We start from the raw sequence: 15,204 nt of genomic DNA, 5'->3' as shown, positions 1-15,204 counted from the left end.
ATTTATGAGTAGTTTGTATACAACAAACATCATGCCACTCACAGCTCAGCCATGAGTACAATGTTTACTTTGCAGCCAACTGTTACAAAATGTAAAAATATCTGTCCTGTTTTTTAATCTTTTAAGCCATATTCAGTAATCTAAGTCAAATAGTCATGTTTTAATCTTAATAGGCTGATATAAAGTATCAAATCAAAATGCCTTTTCATTTTGAGTACAACATTAAATACTATTCCAGTTATGACTAGACATCATAACAATATTGGTGCAAAGTCAGCATAAAGGAATCACACAGCATATATAAAGGATAAAATAGTTTTATTTATATTCTCATTGTAAAGGTAGGCCTCAACTTGCAAGACAACTGTTGGCAGTATGTACAACATACCTGTAATTTACATGGAATGGAATCAGACAAAGAAAGACCTATTCAGTTTTACTAATGTCCTAAGTTGAAAATAAGGGTAAAAGATACACACACACACACCCCAGACACTCAAAATGCAACTTTGTGACGTGCTGCGGTCAAATTTCCAATGAACATTTACTTTAAAAGTCACAACATGAATCTACTCCAATATTGACTAGCTTTGTGGGGAAAACGACAATTGGAACTTTCATATTCCCAATATGGAGTGATATACATAAAATACATTTTTGGGAGGCTCGGGTGACAGATGCAAAATAAAATGCTTTAATCACTTTTTCACCCCCATTTAAAAAAAAAAAAAATTTTTTTTTTTTTTTCAACCTGTTAACTTTACATCAGGCTAAAACAACAAATACAACACAAGCTCAGCAGCCTTCCCATAAAGCATGTTTGATTATTTTTTTATTTTTTATTTTTTTTATTTTTTTAAATAAGGGATCGATCAATAGCAGTCACTCATCCCATAGGTCTAACGGGTACACTGATAGATGCTTTAAAATAATTTTACATTCCTCTATGGAAAAGTTACAAATATTTAGAAAGGCAAACTACTCAGGACAATTCAGCTAAGGGTAAGTTCTAAGCAGGCTTTAAGATATATAAAAAAAAAAAAAAAAGTATAGCAGTGCTAGGAGCTGTACGCCTTATTCACCCTTTTTGGATTCCTCCTGGAGGGATTGCAGAGAAGGGTACAAAAGAAAAAAAGCATCAAGTCCTTAAGTTGCAAAGCTGCCTCATTTTGGGTTTAAATCATTGTTTGTTGTTGCGTGTACCAGGACACAAGATGGACGAACCGAGTTGGAGAGGGAGGAGAGAAAAAACAAGCCATGTTTTCGATCACGAGTCTTCTTCCCCTAATGGGTGTCCTTTGCTCTTTTAGCCTGTGAGGAGGTTTCTGTACACGTGGAATCGAGTGTTCTCTGGTCATTCACTGGAGGAGATCGATCAAGGGGTTTGGGGAGTTTGAGGTACGGGGAAAAAAAGAAGCACTAAACAGGCCACTGCTGTGACTCTCCCTCCCCTCAGAGGAGAACTTTGTGGAGCAGGTAGAGGATCTGCTTTTTAGCTGTCCTCCCCACGGTGCTTCTTTCGGGAACGCTGTTCCTCCGGCTCAGACTCCGAGCTTGAGTCAGAACCACCGTCGAATGCTGATACAGCGCTGCCCTTGGGGTTAGTGTACAGGCTGCTGTCTGAAGAAGAGTAGTTAGCCTGAAGTTGTGTGGTCCCCTTGACTTTCTCCAGTGCCCGTACTGGAAGTTAAAAAGAGAAAAAGAAACATTCTCCACTATCAGTCTAAAACCACAATATACAAATTCATGCACCAAATGAGTAAATAAAAAAAAAATAAAAAAAAATATTGAGGTAACCAGATGGCCAGTAACTTCAAAAGGAACTGCAACATAATTCATGGGTTAATTAGAATTGTAAGAATAATCTGAACAAGGATAAAAAAATTATTTACTCAATTTACTCGCATTTGGCAGGTGTGGCAAAAGTTTCTTTTTTTTTATCCTTCCTTCAAGCATGGATTACCAAAGACTACTTGGTATTTTATCATATGTTGTATGAGGCACAGGGGAACTACAACAGCCAAAAAGTCAAGATTTCAGCACAAAAACCTATTACTTAGAAAATCAATTATAATCAATTTACGCAGATGAAAAATGTCCAACAAAACCAAAAAATACAGTCAATCCTTGATGGACTGGAATGAATTACCCACCTTGTTGCTCCAGCAGAGCATTCTGCCTCTTCAGGTCATCGATGTCCTGCTGGTGTGTGTGGTTTTTCCGTCGCATGTACTGGATGTACTCTGTGGCTTTGTCTAGAATCTGAGCTCGGGATGCCTGTTTGATAGACTGCTGTCAGCAACAAATGAAAAACTAGAATTTGACGCAAGGAAATGCTGTTCTTACATTGCAACATTTTTATATTTATGACATTAATCCCCCCCCCCCCCCAAAACAACAGAAAAATTATGAAATACTCTGATATTGACCACCTTGGGTTTTTGCTTTGCTTGTTTTATCTTAAAGGTGCACTCAGTAATGTTTTCCTCATTAAAAAGATATACTCTTTAAGACATTAATTTAATTTTGAAACATGTATAAAATCATTACCACTCATATGAGATGAAGACTCATGGAGGCTGCTATGCTGTAATCACATGACCAGCCAAATTCGACTTTAATCTCAGTAGCCGCACTTTTATTGCACACTTTCACTCATGGATTAAATTAATAATAATGGCTGACTGTGAACAGTACATTTCTGCAATGGCATCGGTAACTGAAGACTATTGCGTTTGAAAAACGCTGCATCCACGCCACTAGGTGTCAGTGTAAGTCCCAGACTGCATGTGTAAAAATGACTGAGCGCACCTTTAAGCATGGCTATAACGTGAATTGAGGGCCAAATATTTATATAGTAATAACTACTATTACAGAAACCCTAAACTTCTGCATACAGAGCTAATCTGAATGCATTCTGGAATCAGGGGCACAATCTACTTCTATTAAAAAAAGTTCCCAAAATTATTTCTACCACACTCTTGAACCCTCACCCTTTAGATATGACAGAAGACGAGAAGAGAGAGAAGAAACCACATTTTCCCTGTAATGACTTTCAGACACCACGGCTGTATTTGGATCACATCAATCAGCCTGGACCACATTGCATCTACTCTGCTCTCTTCAAATTTCTCACCACTTTCCATTCTCACCTTGACACTTTAAACATCATGGCAGGGTCAGAAATTAACTTTGCCATTAAGGGACAATATTTGCCCTCTGGTTTTGATTTTCAGGGGCAATTTATGCCTTTAAAAGGGCACTTTTTTCACCCCTGGAGTCGCGAGTTCGAATCCAGGGTGTGCTGACTGACTCCAGCCAGGTCTCCTAAGCAACCAAATTGGCCCGGTTGCTAGGGAGGGTAGAGTCACATGGGTTAACCTCCTCGTGGTCACGACTGAGTGGTTCTTGCTCTCAATGGGATGCGTGATAAGTTGTGCATGGATCGCAGAGAGTAGCATGAGCCTCCACATGCAGATTCTCTGTGGTGTCATGCACAGCAAGCCACGTGATGAGATGCGTGGACTGACGGTCTCAGAAGCGGAGGCAACTGAAACTTGTCATCCGGATTGAAGTGAGTAACCACGCCACCACGAGGACCTAGTTAGTAGTGGGAATTGGGCATTTCAAAATTGGGGAGAAAAGGGGATAATAAATAAATAAAAAAAGGGCACTTTTTTTTAAACAAATAAACAAAATATTTACAGTGTCATCCTTTTGTCATACACTTAAACTGAATCTCAAAATGATTAACTAGACTGAGAATATTACCAACTGACCCTTCGCTAAGAAAAATATACCCCATAAAGACTTTTTATTTTAATCAGATTTTGTCATTCAATAATTAATGACTGAATTTTCATTTTTGCCACATATTTGACATGTAGCTTCAGTGTAAAACTTCTATAACACATCACAGTATACATTTCATTAAAAGTATATAACAAACATCCCCAGTTTGTGTTCTGTGTGGTTTTTACAGTGACATTAACCAACCTTTTCCCCTTGCAAGGCGGGAACGGAATCCCGGAGGCTGTGAAAGCTGTCTTTGATGTGGTCCCTTCGTTTGCGCTCCAGCGCATTGTGGTGTGCCCGTTTGTCTGCCTGCAATGAGAAAATCACAGGGGCTTCAGCCTCTTCATTTGTGATGGTAGCATTGGGTAATAATGACTAGTAAACCATTTTCCATGTAGTTATTTACCATTAACACCACCAAAAAACTGAGTTACCATTGTGGATGTACTCTTAATTTAAGTATAAAATGAACACTAATTTAACACAATGATGTAAAGATAAGAGAGCTAGGACCTTGGAAGAGTAACAACTGCTAAAAAAAGATGCATAATGTTTGCTGATATGTGGCTTATTCTTTTGAATGGGTTGTATTGACTCTGAGAATTACAAATTAAAGATCTGTCAGAACATCCTTGAGCTGATGCACTGGACCTTTTTTTTTTTTTTTCCCAATATGGAATGCCCAATTCCCAATGTGTTCTAAATCCTCGTGGTGGCATAGTGACTCGCCTCAATCCGGGTGGCAGAGGACGAATCTCAGTTGCCTCCGCGTCTGAGACCGTCAATCCGCGCATCTTATCACGTGGCTTGTTGAGCGTGTGTGGAGGCTTCACGCTATTCAACTCACCATGCGCCCGACCGAGAGCAAGAACCACACATTATAGTGACCACAAGGAGGTTACTCCAAGTGACTCTACTCTCCCTAGCAACCAGGTCAATTTGGTTGCTTAGGAGACCTGGCTGGAGTCACTCAGCACGCCCTAGATTCAAACGAGACCCCAGGGGTGGATGCACTGGACTTCTTTATTGGAATTTTCATATTCACTAAATTAAAAAAAAATTCTGATGAGAATAAAATCACCTGTTTTTACTGAGCATAACAAGAAGAGTTGCAATAGCAGTATCCTTTCAAAAGCCTACTCAGCTCCAACATTAGGCCTCATTTTATCCTGGGACTAAGAAAACAACATGACCACTGGAGTCCAATGTCAGAAAGCTTTGCCAAGACGCTGTTATTACATAAAGGCACAGCTGTAAAACCTGTTTCAAATCCAGTGACACATTAATGAGTGCCTCTTTTGCATTTCATGGAAAAAGACAAAACGAAAGCAGTTATCCAAATACTCAATAGCCACTGGGCAACACAAAGACATTCCAGTGTCTATGCGCCACCAGAAACGGTGGGGTGTGGCCATTGTATTACTGGCAGATTCAGACCGACTGTCTGATGTCTAAAAGGTTACACTGTTCGCTGCCACTGTCAGGATTGTATTACATGCATGCGAGGTGTAAGAATTAGCCAATTGCAACATACTGAGGGCTATTCATTGTGTCAGTGTAGTGCATGTGGATTTTCCATGATGTAGCCACAATTCTACCGCATGAAGCATATACACACACACACAATAGGCACAAGCAATGTCTCTTGCAACCACTGCAAAAATATTGTAAAAAGCTAAAGAATATATCAAATGGCTGCAAAATGTATCTTAATGGGACAGTTCACACAAAAATGAAATTCTGTCTCCATTTATTCACCCTCATTTAATTGCAAACCCGACTTGCTTTCTTGTGTGGAACACAAAAGTAGATGTTTAGCAGAATGTCCAAGCTAATCTGTCCCAGGTCACTGTTCACTTTCATTTTATGGAAAAGTATGACAATGAAAGTGAATGGATACCTGTGACAGAGCAGCTTCGACATAAGGAAAATCATACAAGTTTGGAACAATATGAGGGAGGGTAAGTAATTAAAGACAGAACATTAATTTCTGAATGAACTATCCCTTTAAAAGTACTACTGCTGAGGAAATTTTTCAGCAGTGTAGTCCAACATCCTGTAAAAAAACTATTTCCTCCCAGCACAAAAAGAGGGAGATAAACAGGACTTTGGGGACATTGCAGACTTTGTGTCTCCAGTATAGCCAATATGAACTCAAAGCTAGTATAATTTAGGAAACTTTCTTTGTGATGAGTGCTATTTAAAAAAAACCTTCACTGTGAATCCCACTGATTCACCTTTCAAAGGCTGACAAGTGAAACATTACAACACAATTATGGGTTAGAAGGTTGGGAAACAGTAATTAAACTGTACAATTAAACTGAATGAAGACAAAATTTGCCCGTATTTAAATTTGGGTTGCAGAGAGGTTTACGTGCTCATTTTCTAGTGAAACAGAGCAGCCTGGGTGCATGCTGAGCAAACAGGTTAGGGCAAAATAGGACTTTAGATATCCCTGCAGAGCGATGAGTACAAATAAGTTTTGAATCGAGACTATGACAGAGCATAAAGCCTTTAAAAGATACATTGAGACAATTCTATTTAGAGTCTGTGACCCCATCCCACATAATACAAGAGATTTTAAAGACTTCTTAAAAATTTGAGTTTTGTGGCTTTTAGTCAACAAAGCTTTGAGTTCACCTATATGCTAGTGTAATCCTATTTGTTGACAAATTTCACTTAATTGCACATGTATGCATTTAACATTTACAGTATCTCTCTCTTCCGTGAAAACGGACCAAAAATATTGATGATTCAAATGCTCTCTAGAATGTGAACATCCCTTACCACCTGCAACTAGCAAGTTGCAAATCATGGATCATGGCAGTGACATAACTTAAGCCTAGCTTCACATAAAAAGTGGAACACACCCTGAATGTGAAAATGTTCTACAATTCATAACAGAAGCCTGTTTTTGTTTTCCATCTCCAGTGTTTCCACTCGAATATGCATTTGTTTTTAGCAGCCAATGTGTTGTTCAGCATATTAAATCCTTAAAATTTTCAACAAACACTATAATGGTTGTTGTTCTCCATCTGGATGGCTCATTTCGATAGTTTTTAGATTGTTTCTTATGAAGACCGGAACCAGAAAATAGTCCTGCGGCAATCAGAATCATCATAGTGCCACGTAGTGGTTGGTCAGGAAAACTGTGGATTGTCACTACATCAACACAAGAAACTGTGCTCATTAGGTGAAATCACAGGGTCTTTAAAGGAATAGTTCACCCATAAATTACTAGTTTGTAAAAGGACTTGAATATTAAACATTCTCATCCATGCTTATATTGCTTCTGAAGACATGGATTTAACCACTGAAGACTTATGGATTACTTTATGCTGTCTTTGTGCTTTTTGGAGCTTTAAAGTTGCGGTCACCATTTACTTGCATTGTATGGACCTACAGAGCTGATATATTCTTCTAAAAATCTTTATGTTCAGCAGAAGAAAGTCATACACATCTGGGATGACATGCGAGTGAGTTAATAATGAGATAATTTTCATTTTTGAGTGAACTATTCTTTTAAGTGACCCAAGATGATGGCCTTGTTTGTTTTTGAAACTGACAGAATACAAATCACATAGCTTATGATTTACATTTTGATAAATTTTATAACTAAACTTTATGCTCTGCCCAACTATTGTGAGACACAGAATGTTACTAACTTGGCTAGAGATTGACCGATATTGGTTTTTAATGACCGATACTAGACTGATTATTTTGTGTTTAAGTGTCCGATAACTGATAAGCATAACCGATTTTTAAATTTGATTTTTAAGTTTTTTCGTTTTTTTTTAGGCACATCAACAACTTAATCATTTAGCAATATCCCCTGGTGAACTACTTTTTACAAAGAGTTAATTTGGCTACTTGCAATATACATTTGTTCAAAGCCCATCACTTAATATTTAAAAATGTAAGGTCTTTTGTTTCCAACATTATCTGTAAAAAACAATATTAATGTACCGTATGTGGAAAAGTGTAAATATCGGTTATGGATGGATGGTTAGGGATTTTAAGCTGTGCCAGCTTCCAAGGCTATTTTCATGGTTAAATCAAGTTAAACTGCATTAAAAGTTAGAGTGATTAAAAACCTATATGTTTTTAAAATTTGTTTTTGATAAGAACTCTTCAAAATTCTGTTAAAAATCTCTAGAAGTGTTTGGAGTAAAATAATTTCCTAAAAAAAAAAAGAAAAAAAGAAAAAGCACAATCCAATAAAAAAGATACATGCAGAACATAATAGTGGATTCTTCATCCGATATTAAAAACGTATGTGAGAGTCTGGAATGTCCTATTCAGCAACGGGTGTTAATGATCTGATCCCAGCGATTACTGAAATTAAATCAAAAAAACAAAAAGTGTCTTTTGTAAATATTGGTTAAAAATTTCAGGCAAGCCAATTTCTAGCTAACTTGCCCCATAGTTTTAACTAAGCAATTAGGATTTTAAATTTGTTCTTAAATTAAATGAGTAGTCTATGCACCACTGCATTGCTACACTACATATGTGAAATTCTGTGTATGTATATATATTACACACAGTTGTGCTCAAAAGTTTGCATACCCTTGGAGAATTGCTAATACATGTACCATTTTTAAAGAAAATATGAGCATGCAAAACACATTTCTTTTATTTCTTATGGGATTCATATTCAACTGTAGGTTATAACAGAATGGCACAATCATAAAACAAAACATGGCAACAAATAAAAAAATGAAATGACCCCTGTTCAAAAGTCTGCATACCCTTAGTTCATAATACTGTGTATTGCCCCCTTTAGCATCAATGACAGTGTGCAGTCTTTTGTAATAGTTGTCTATGAGGCCCCAAATTCTTGCAGGTGTTATAGCTGCCCGTTCGTCTTGGCAAAATGCCTCCAGGTCATTCAAAGTCTTTGGTCGTCTTGCATGAACCGCACGTTTGAGATCTCCCCAGAGTGGCTCGATGATATTAAGGTCAGGAGACAGTGATGGCCACTCCAGAACCTTCACCTTCTTCTGCTTTAACCACTGGAGGGTCAACTTGGCCTTGTGCTTAGGGTCATTGTCATGCTGGAAATTCCAAGAGCATCCCATGCGCAGATTTCGTGCAGAAGAATGCAAATTGTCTTCCAGTATTTTCTGATAACATGCTGCATTCAATCTTGCCATCAATTTTCACAAGATTCCCCGTGCCTTTAGAGCTCACACACCCCCAAAACATCAGTGAGCCACTATGCTTCACAGTGGGGATGGTATTCTTTTCACTATAGGCCTTTTTGACCCCTCTCCAAACATGGTTGTGACCATAAAGCTCTATTTTGGTCTCGTCACTCCAGATTACAGTGTGCCAGAAGCTGTGAGGCGTCAAGGTGTTGTCGGGCATATTGTAACCTGGCTTTTTTGTGGCATTGGCGCAGTAAAGGCTTCTTTCTGGCAACTCGACCATGCAGCTCATTTTTGTTCAAGTATCGTCATATTGTGCTCCTTGAAACATCCACACCGTCTTTTTCCAGAGCAGCCTGTATTTCTCCTGAGGTTACCTGTGGGTTTTTTCTTTGTATCCCAAACAATTCTTCTGGCAGTTGTGGCTGAAATCTTTCTTGGTCTACCTGACCTTGGCTTGGTATCAAGAGATCCTTGAATTTTCCACTTCTTAATAAATGATTGAACAGTACTGACTGGCATTTTCAAGGCTTTGGATATCTTTTTATATCCTTTTCCATCTTTATAAAGTTCCATTACCTTGTTACACAGGTCTTTCGACAGTTCTTTTTTGCTCCCCATGGCTCAGTATCTAGCCTGCTCAGTGCATCCACGTGAGAGCTAACAAACTCATTGACTATTTATACACACTATTTATACACAGACACTAATTGCAATTTAAAAAGCCACAGGTGTGGGAAATTAACCTTTAATTGCCATTTAAACCTGTGTGTGTCACTTTGTGTGTCTGTAACAAGGCCAAACATTCAAGGGTATGTAAACTTTTGATCAGGGCAATTTGGGTGATTTCTGTTATCATTATGATTTAAAAAGGAGCCAAACAACTATGTGATAATAAATGGCTTCATATGATCACTACCCTTAAATAAAAGACAGTTTTTTTTTGCATGATCAGTCATATTTTCAAAATCAATGCCAAAATTTCACAATTTCTGCCAGGGTATGCAAACTTTTGAGCACAACTTATATATATATATATATATATATATATCACACACACACACACACACACACGTGGCCAAAAGTTTGGAATAATGTACAGATTTTGCTGTTTCGGAAGGAAATTGGTACTTTTATTCACCAAAGTGGCATTCAACTGATCAAAGTATAGTCAGGACATTACTGGTGTAAAAAACAGCACCATCACTTTTTGAAAAAAGTAATTTTTGATCAAATCTAGACAGGCCCCATTTCCAGCAGCCATCACTCCAACACCTTATCCTTGAGTAATCATGCTAAATTGCTAATTTGGTACAAGAAAATCACTTGCCATTATATCAAACACAGCTGGAAGTTGTTTGGTTCATTAAATGAAGCTTAACATTGTCTTTGTTTTTGAGTTACCACATTATGCAATAGACTGGTATGTCCTAAGGACAATATTAGGTCAAAAATGGCAAAAAAGAAACAGCTTTCTCTAGAAACTCATCAGTCAATCATTGTTTTGCGGAATGAAGGCTACACAATGCTTGAAATTGCCAAAAAAACTGAAGATTTCATGCAAAGGTGTACACAACAGTCTTCAAATACAAAGGACAACAGCTCTAACAAGGACAGAAAGAGATGTGGTAGGCCCAGATGTACAACTAAACAAGAGGATAAGTACATCAGAGTCTCTAGTTTGAGAAATAGACGCCTCACATGTCCTCAGCTGACAGCTTCATTGAATTCTACCCGCTCAACACCTGTTTCATGTACAACAGTAAAGAGAAGACTCAGGGGTGCAGACCTTATGGGAAGAATTGCAAAGAAAAAGCCACTTTTGAAACAGAAAAACAAAAAGAAATGGTTAGAGTGGGCAAAGAAACACAGACATTGGACAACAGATAATTGGAAAAGAGTGTTATGGATCTTAAACCCATTGAATTTGTGGGATCAGCTAGACTGTAAGGTGCATGAGAAGTGCCTGACAAGACAGCCACATCTATGGCAAGTGTTACAGGAAGCGTGGGGTGAAATGTCACCCGAGTATCTGGACAAACTGACAGCTAGAATGCCAAGGATCTGCAAAGCTGTCATTGCTGCACATGGAGGATTTTTTGATGAGAACTCTCTGAAGTAGTTTAAGAAGTTCTGAACATTTATTTTCAAATTGTAATAGTAATTTTTCACGTTATTAATGTCCTGACTGTACATTGTGATCAGCTGAATGCCACTTTGGTGAATAAAAAGTACCAATTTCTTTCCATAAGAGAAAAATCTGTACATTATTCCAAACTTTTGGTCACCAGTGTGTGCAAACACACACACCCCTATATTATATATATATATATATATATACATACACACACACACACACATATACATACAGTTGAAGTCAGAAGTTTACATACACTTTAGCCAAATACATTTAAACTCAGTTTTTCACAATTCCTGACATTTAATCGTAGAAAACATTCCCTGTCTTAGGTCAGTTAGGATCACTACTTTATTTTAAGAATGTGAAATGTCAGAATAATGGTAGAGAGAGTGATTTATTTCAGCTTTTATATCGTTCATCACATTCCCAGTGGGTCAGAAGTTTACATACAATTTGTTAGTATTTGGTAGCATTTCCTTTAAATTGTTTAACTTGGGTCAAACATTTTGGCTAGCCTTCCACAAGCTTCACAATAAGTTGATGGAATTTTGGCCCATTCCTCCAGACAGAACTGGTTTAATTGAGTCAGGTTTGTCTCCTTGCTCGCACACGCGTTTTCAGTTCTGCCTGCAAATTTTCCATCAGACTGAGGTCAGGGCATTGTGATGGCCACTTCAATACCATGACTTTGTTGTCCTTAAACCATCTTGCCACAACTTTGGAGGTATGCTTGGGGTCATTGTCCATATGGAAGACCCATTTGCGACCGAGCTTTAACTTCATGGCTGATGTCTTGAGATGCTGCTTCAATATATCCACATAATTTTCCTTCCTCATGATGCCATCTATTTTGTGAAGTGCACCAGTCCCACCTGCAGCAAAGCACCCCCACAACATGATGCTGCCACTCCCATGCTTCACGGTTGGGATGGTGTTCTTCGGCTTGCAAACCTCACCCTTTTTCCTCCAAACATAACGATGGTCATTATGGCCAGAAAGTTCAAATTTTGTTTTATCATACCAGAGGAAATTTCTCCAAAAAAACTAAGATCTTTGTACCCATCTGCACTTGCAAACTGTAGTCTGGCTTTTTTATAGCGGTTTTGGAGCAGTGGTTTCTTCCTTGCTGAGCAGCCTTTCAGGTTATATCGTTATAGGACTCGTTTTACTGTGGATATAGATACTTGTCTATCTGTTTCCTCCAGCATCTTCACAAGGTACTTTGCTGTTGTTCTGGGATTGATTTGCACTTTTCGCACCAAACTACATTCATCTCTAGGAGACAGAATGCGTCTCCTTCCTGAGTGGTATGATGGCTGCGTGGTCCCATGGTGTTTATACTTGCATACGATTGTTTGTACAGATGAACGTGGTACCTTCAGGTGTTTGGAAATTGCTCCTAAGGATGAACCAGAATTGTGGAGGTCCACAATTTTTTTTCTGAGGTCTTGGCTGATTTCTTTAGATTTTTTTTTTCTCATGTCCTGTTTAAAGTATATCTGAGGTTGCTGGTAGGATTCACAGAGTAAGAATTTCATTGTACTGTGTAACACTTTTTCTTGTACATATGACAAACTCAACTTAATTGTGATATAGTCAATTAAAAGTGAAAATCTGTCTGTAAACAATTGTTGGAAAAATTACTAGAATCACGCACAAAGTAGATGTCCTAAACGACTTGCCAAAACTATATTTTGCTAATATTAAATCTGTGGAGTGGTTAAAAATGAGTTTTAATGACTTCAACTTAAGTGTATGTAAACTTCTGACTTCCACTGTGTGTGTGTGTTTTCTAAGATAGCATGCTAGGCAGCAATGTCACGCTCTTGTACAGGCATCTGGCTTGTAATAATGACAAAAACAACAGCATTATCCTTAAAAAAAAAAAAAAAAAAAAAAAAAAAAAAAAAAGCCTAATATTAAATGTATTGGTAATGGAAAGAGTGAAAACATGACAGAAAGCCCTAAACATTTACTGATTGGAAATCTTACAAATAACTTCATATTTTGTATAATGCATATCCAGTCCGTTCTCTCAAATAAGTTCTTTTTTTTATTTTTTTTATTTTTTTTTAATTATAGACCTGGCAGATTTTATGGGGGTTAATAAATTACTAAAATGAGAGAGGGATAATGGTATATGGTAAAAATACGTAAAATTGGGGTAATCGTGGACTTGTTCCATAGGGCCAAGATTATCATTTAATGATGCTTATTTATTCATGCACAGTCTAACAGTCAAACATAAAAACAAGATCTAACTGGGGTGAAGGGCATTTATTTCAAGGGATATCGCTTCAGTCATATTACTGACATCGCTGCACTAATATCCCACGGCACGTACACCGCTCGCGACGCGATAACTAGAACGCTCCCATATATAAAATTCGATTTAATAGCGTCGCTGATTATAATGGGAGCATCGTAGTTTGTCGCGTCGGGATGTAAAGCTCCTCTTGCTCACGTCCCTCCCTCTCTGCAGCAAGTGACCTGCTGTCGAGCACTGAGCTCCCTGAGCCGACCAAAAACAAGCTGTGTGTGTGCGTCTCTGCTCATGTTGATCAAACCACCATATATATATATATATATACCCCCATTTACTCTTGATTATCTCTTGTTTTGCCGTCCACCGATGCAAATTAAATACGGCCGTTCAGTACCTACCCGGAAATAAATTGTAGCTAATCTCAAAAAGAGCAGATATTTTCGGCATTATAGGCTAAACTGGATTAATTGCTCCGCTTTTTACGCACCACAGAGTGAAATCTCGGTGATTCTTCCTGTAAGAAAACAGAACAGAAAAGTACAATTGTAGCTACAGCTGTAAGAGTGATAGTTCACTGGCTGTTATTGGATGCAATGTACTGTTTTAGTAAATAGTATTGCAACAAATGTACAGCTATGGAGTGAACTCCCACGTGCAACTGCTCATCTGACTGGATATTCTCATTTATCTGGCTGGAAAATTTTGATTACAAACGCTGAGTTGGCTAACTAGCTAGCAGGCTAGCCTCGTATTGAGGCTCAAGTATCGAAAATACAAGGTTTCATTCTCTGCTCCCAAGCTAACCGAACAAACACACAGAGTAAAAAACAAAAATAACTCACATCGCTATCGACCTCGATATCATCGTTGTCGCTCATTCTTCGGCGAAGATAGATAAATCTACACGAAATGTTGTTTTGAAAACAACATGAAACGGGGCCCAAATCAACTGAACAAACAGGATAGATTCACTGCTTAAACGAAACGAGATCAACGGACACTCCACACGTGACTCGCCTACACACGGACATTTACCACGGCGTGTCACGCCTGCGATGACTGCGCGTTGCATTCTGGGACTTGAGGTTTTTCTAGAAATGTTAGGTCTGTATTTGTAACGTTAAATATATTATGTAGAACTACAACACCCAATCGGCATCTCAAGGTGGCCTCTCCACTTGCGTCAAGCGAAAGCCCCTTTGATTGGGGTTTGTCATGGTAATTGTAGTTCATTTTATGTTAGCGTTGAGAGGCGCTACCATAAAGACACGTGGGAAGGGCTCAATGCTGTCTGTGAAACAGAAGTCCTGGTATGGGATTTAAAGATTATATAAATCTGTATATCATACAGATATAGTATAGATACAAGTTATTTTTATATTGAAATAATGCACAATAAAACTGCCTAAAAATTTCTTTCATGCTCTGGTAAATTAAATAAAAATATATGTTATGATCATGTATTGCATCCGTCTGTGATGTTTCTCAATTGTTTTTCTGCATAAACTCGAGCTGGACTGATGACTTTGACCATTGTGCAGCGTCTCACTGTTTTTTCGGGATCTCACGCAGTAGCGCTGCCAGATTCTGACTCCCCGCTACCTGATTGGCCCTCATCTCTAAACCCCACTCCTACACCCACCAAAACCCCTAACCTCATTAGTCCTTACCCCTAAAGCCAATCCCTTCACCTACTGCTAAACATTAGGGTACTAGGGAGTCAAAATTCGGCACTACACGGATGCTATGCCAAGTTAAAAAGAACTTCAGCTTTTTGAACGTCTCAAGACACTTGCTTTCTGTTAAATTCTGCTTTCTGTTTGGTCTGAACGGGAGTGCATACTATGAACATGCAT

General features: G+C 38.2%; 1 protein-coding gene across 6 annotated transcripts; it reads right to left on the bottom strand.

The window, feature by feature from the left end:
* Positions 1 to 301: 301 nt before the first annotated feature.
* Positions 302 to 14,368, bottom strand: LOC127416272 (protein max). 6 transcript variants are annotated; one of them, XM_051655520.1, is made up of 5 exons: positions 14,191 to 14,368; positions 13,836 to 13,862; positions 3,997 to 4,104; positions 2,154 to 2,289; positions 302 to 1,680 (listed from the first exon to the last, which is right to left on the bottom strand). In XM_051655520.1, the coding sequence occupies exons 1-5, from the start codon at positions 14,224 to 14,226 to the stop codon at positions 1,493 to 1,495; spliced, it is 495 nt and encodes a 164-aa protein (XP_051511480.1). In that variant the 5' UTR covers positions 14,227 to 14,368; the 3' UTR covers positions 302 to 1,492. The 6 variants fall into 6 exon arrangements, with proteins under 6 accessions (XP_051511480.1, XP_051511481.1, XP_051511479.1 ...); XM_051655521.1 differs by having other exon boundaries at positions 2,154 to 2,277; XM_051655519.1 differs by having other exon boundaries at positions 2,154 to 2,292; positions 14,191 to 14,365.
* Positions 14,369 to 15,204: the final 836 nt, after the last annotated feature.

This window comes from Myxocyprinus asiaticus, chromosome 25 (genome assembly GCF_019703515.2).
Source record: "Myxocyprinus asiaticus isolate MX2 ecotype Aquarium Trade chromosome 25, UBuf_Myxa_2, whole genome shotgun sequence".
In the NCBI taxonomy this organism is placed as follows: Eukaryota; Metazoa; Chordata; class Actinopteri; order Cypriniformes; family Catostomidae; genus Myxocyprinus; species Myxocyprinus asiaticus.
The sequence above is the reverse complement of the archived record's forward strand: the minus strand, read 5'-3'. Positions and strand labels throughout refer to the sequence as shown.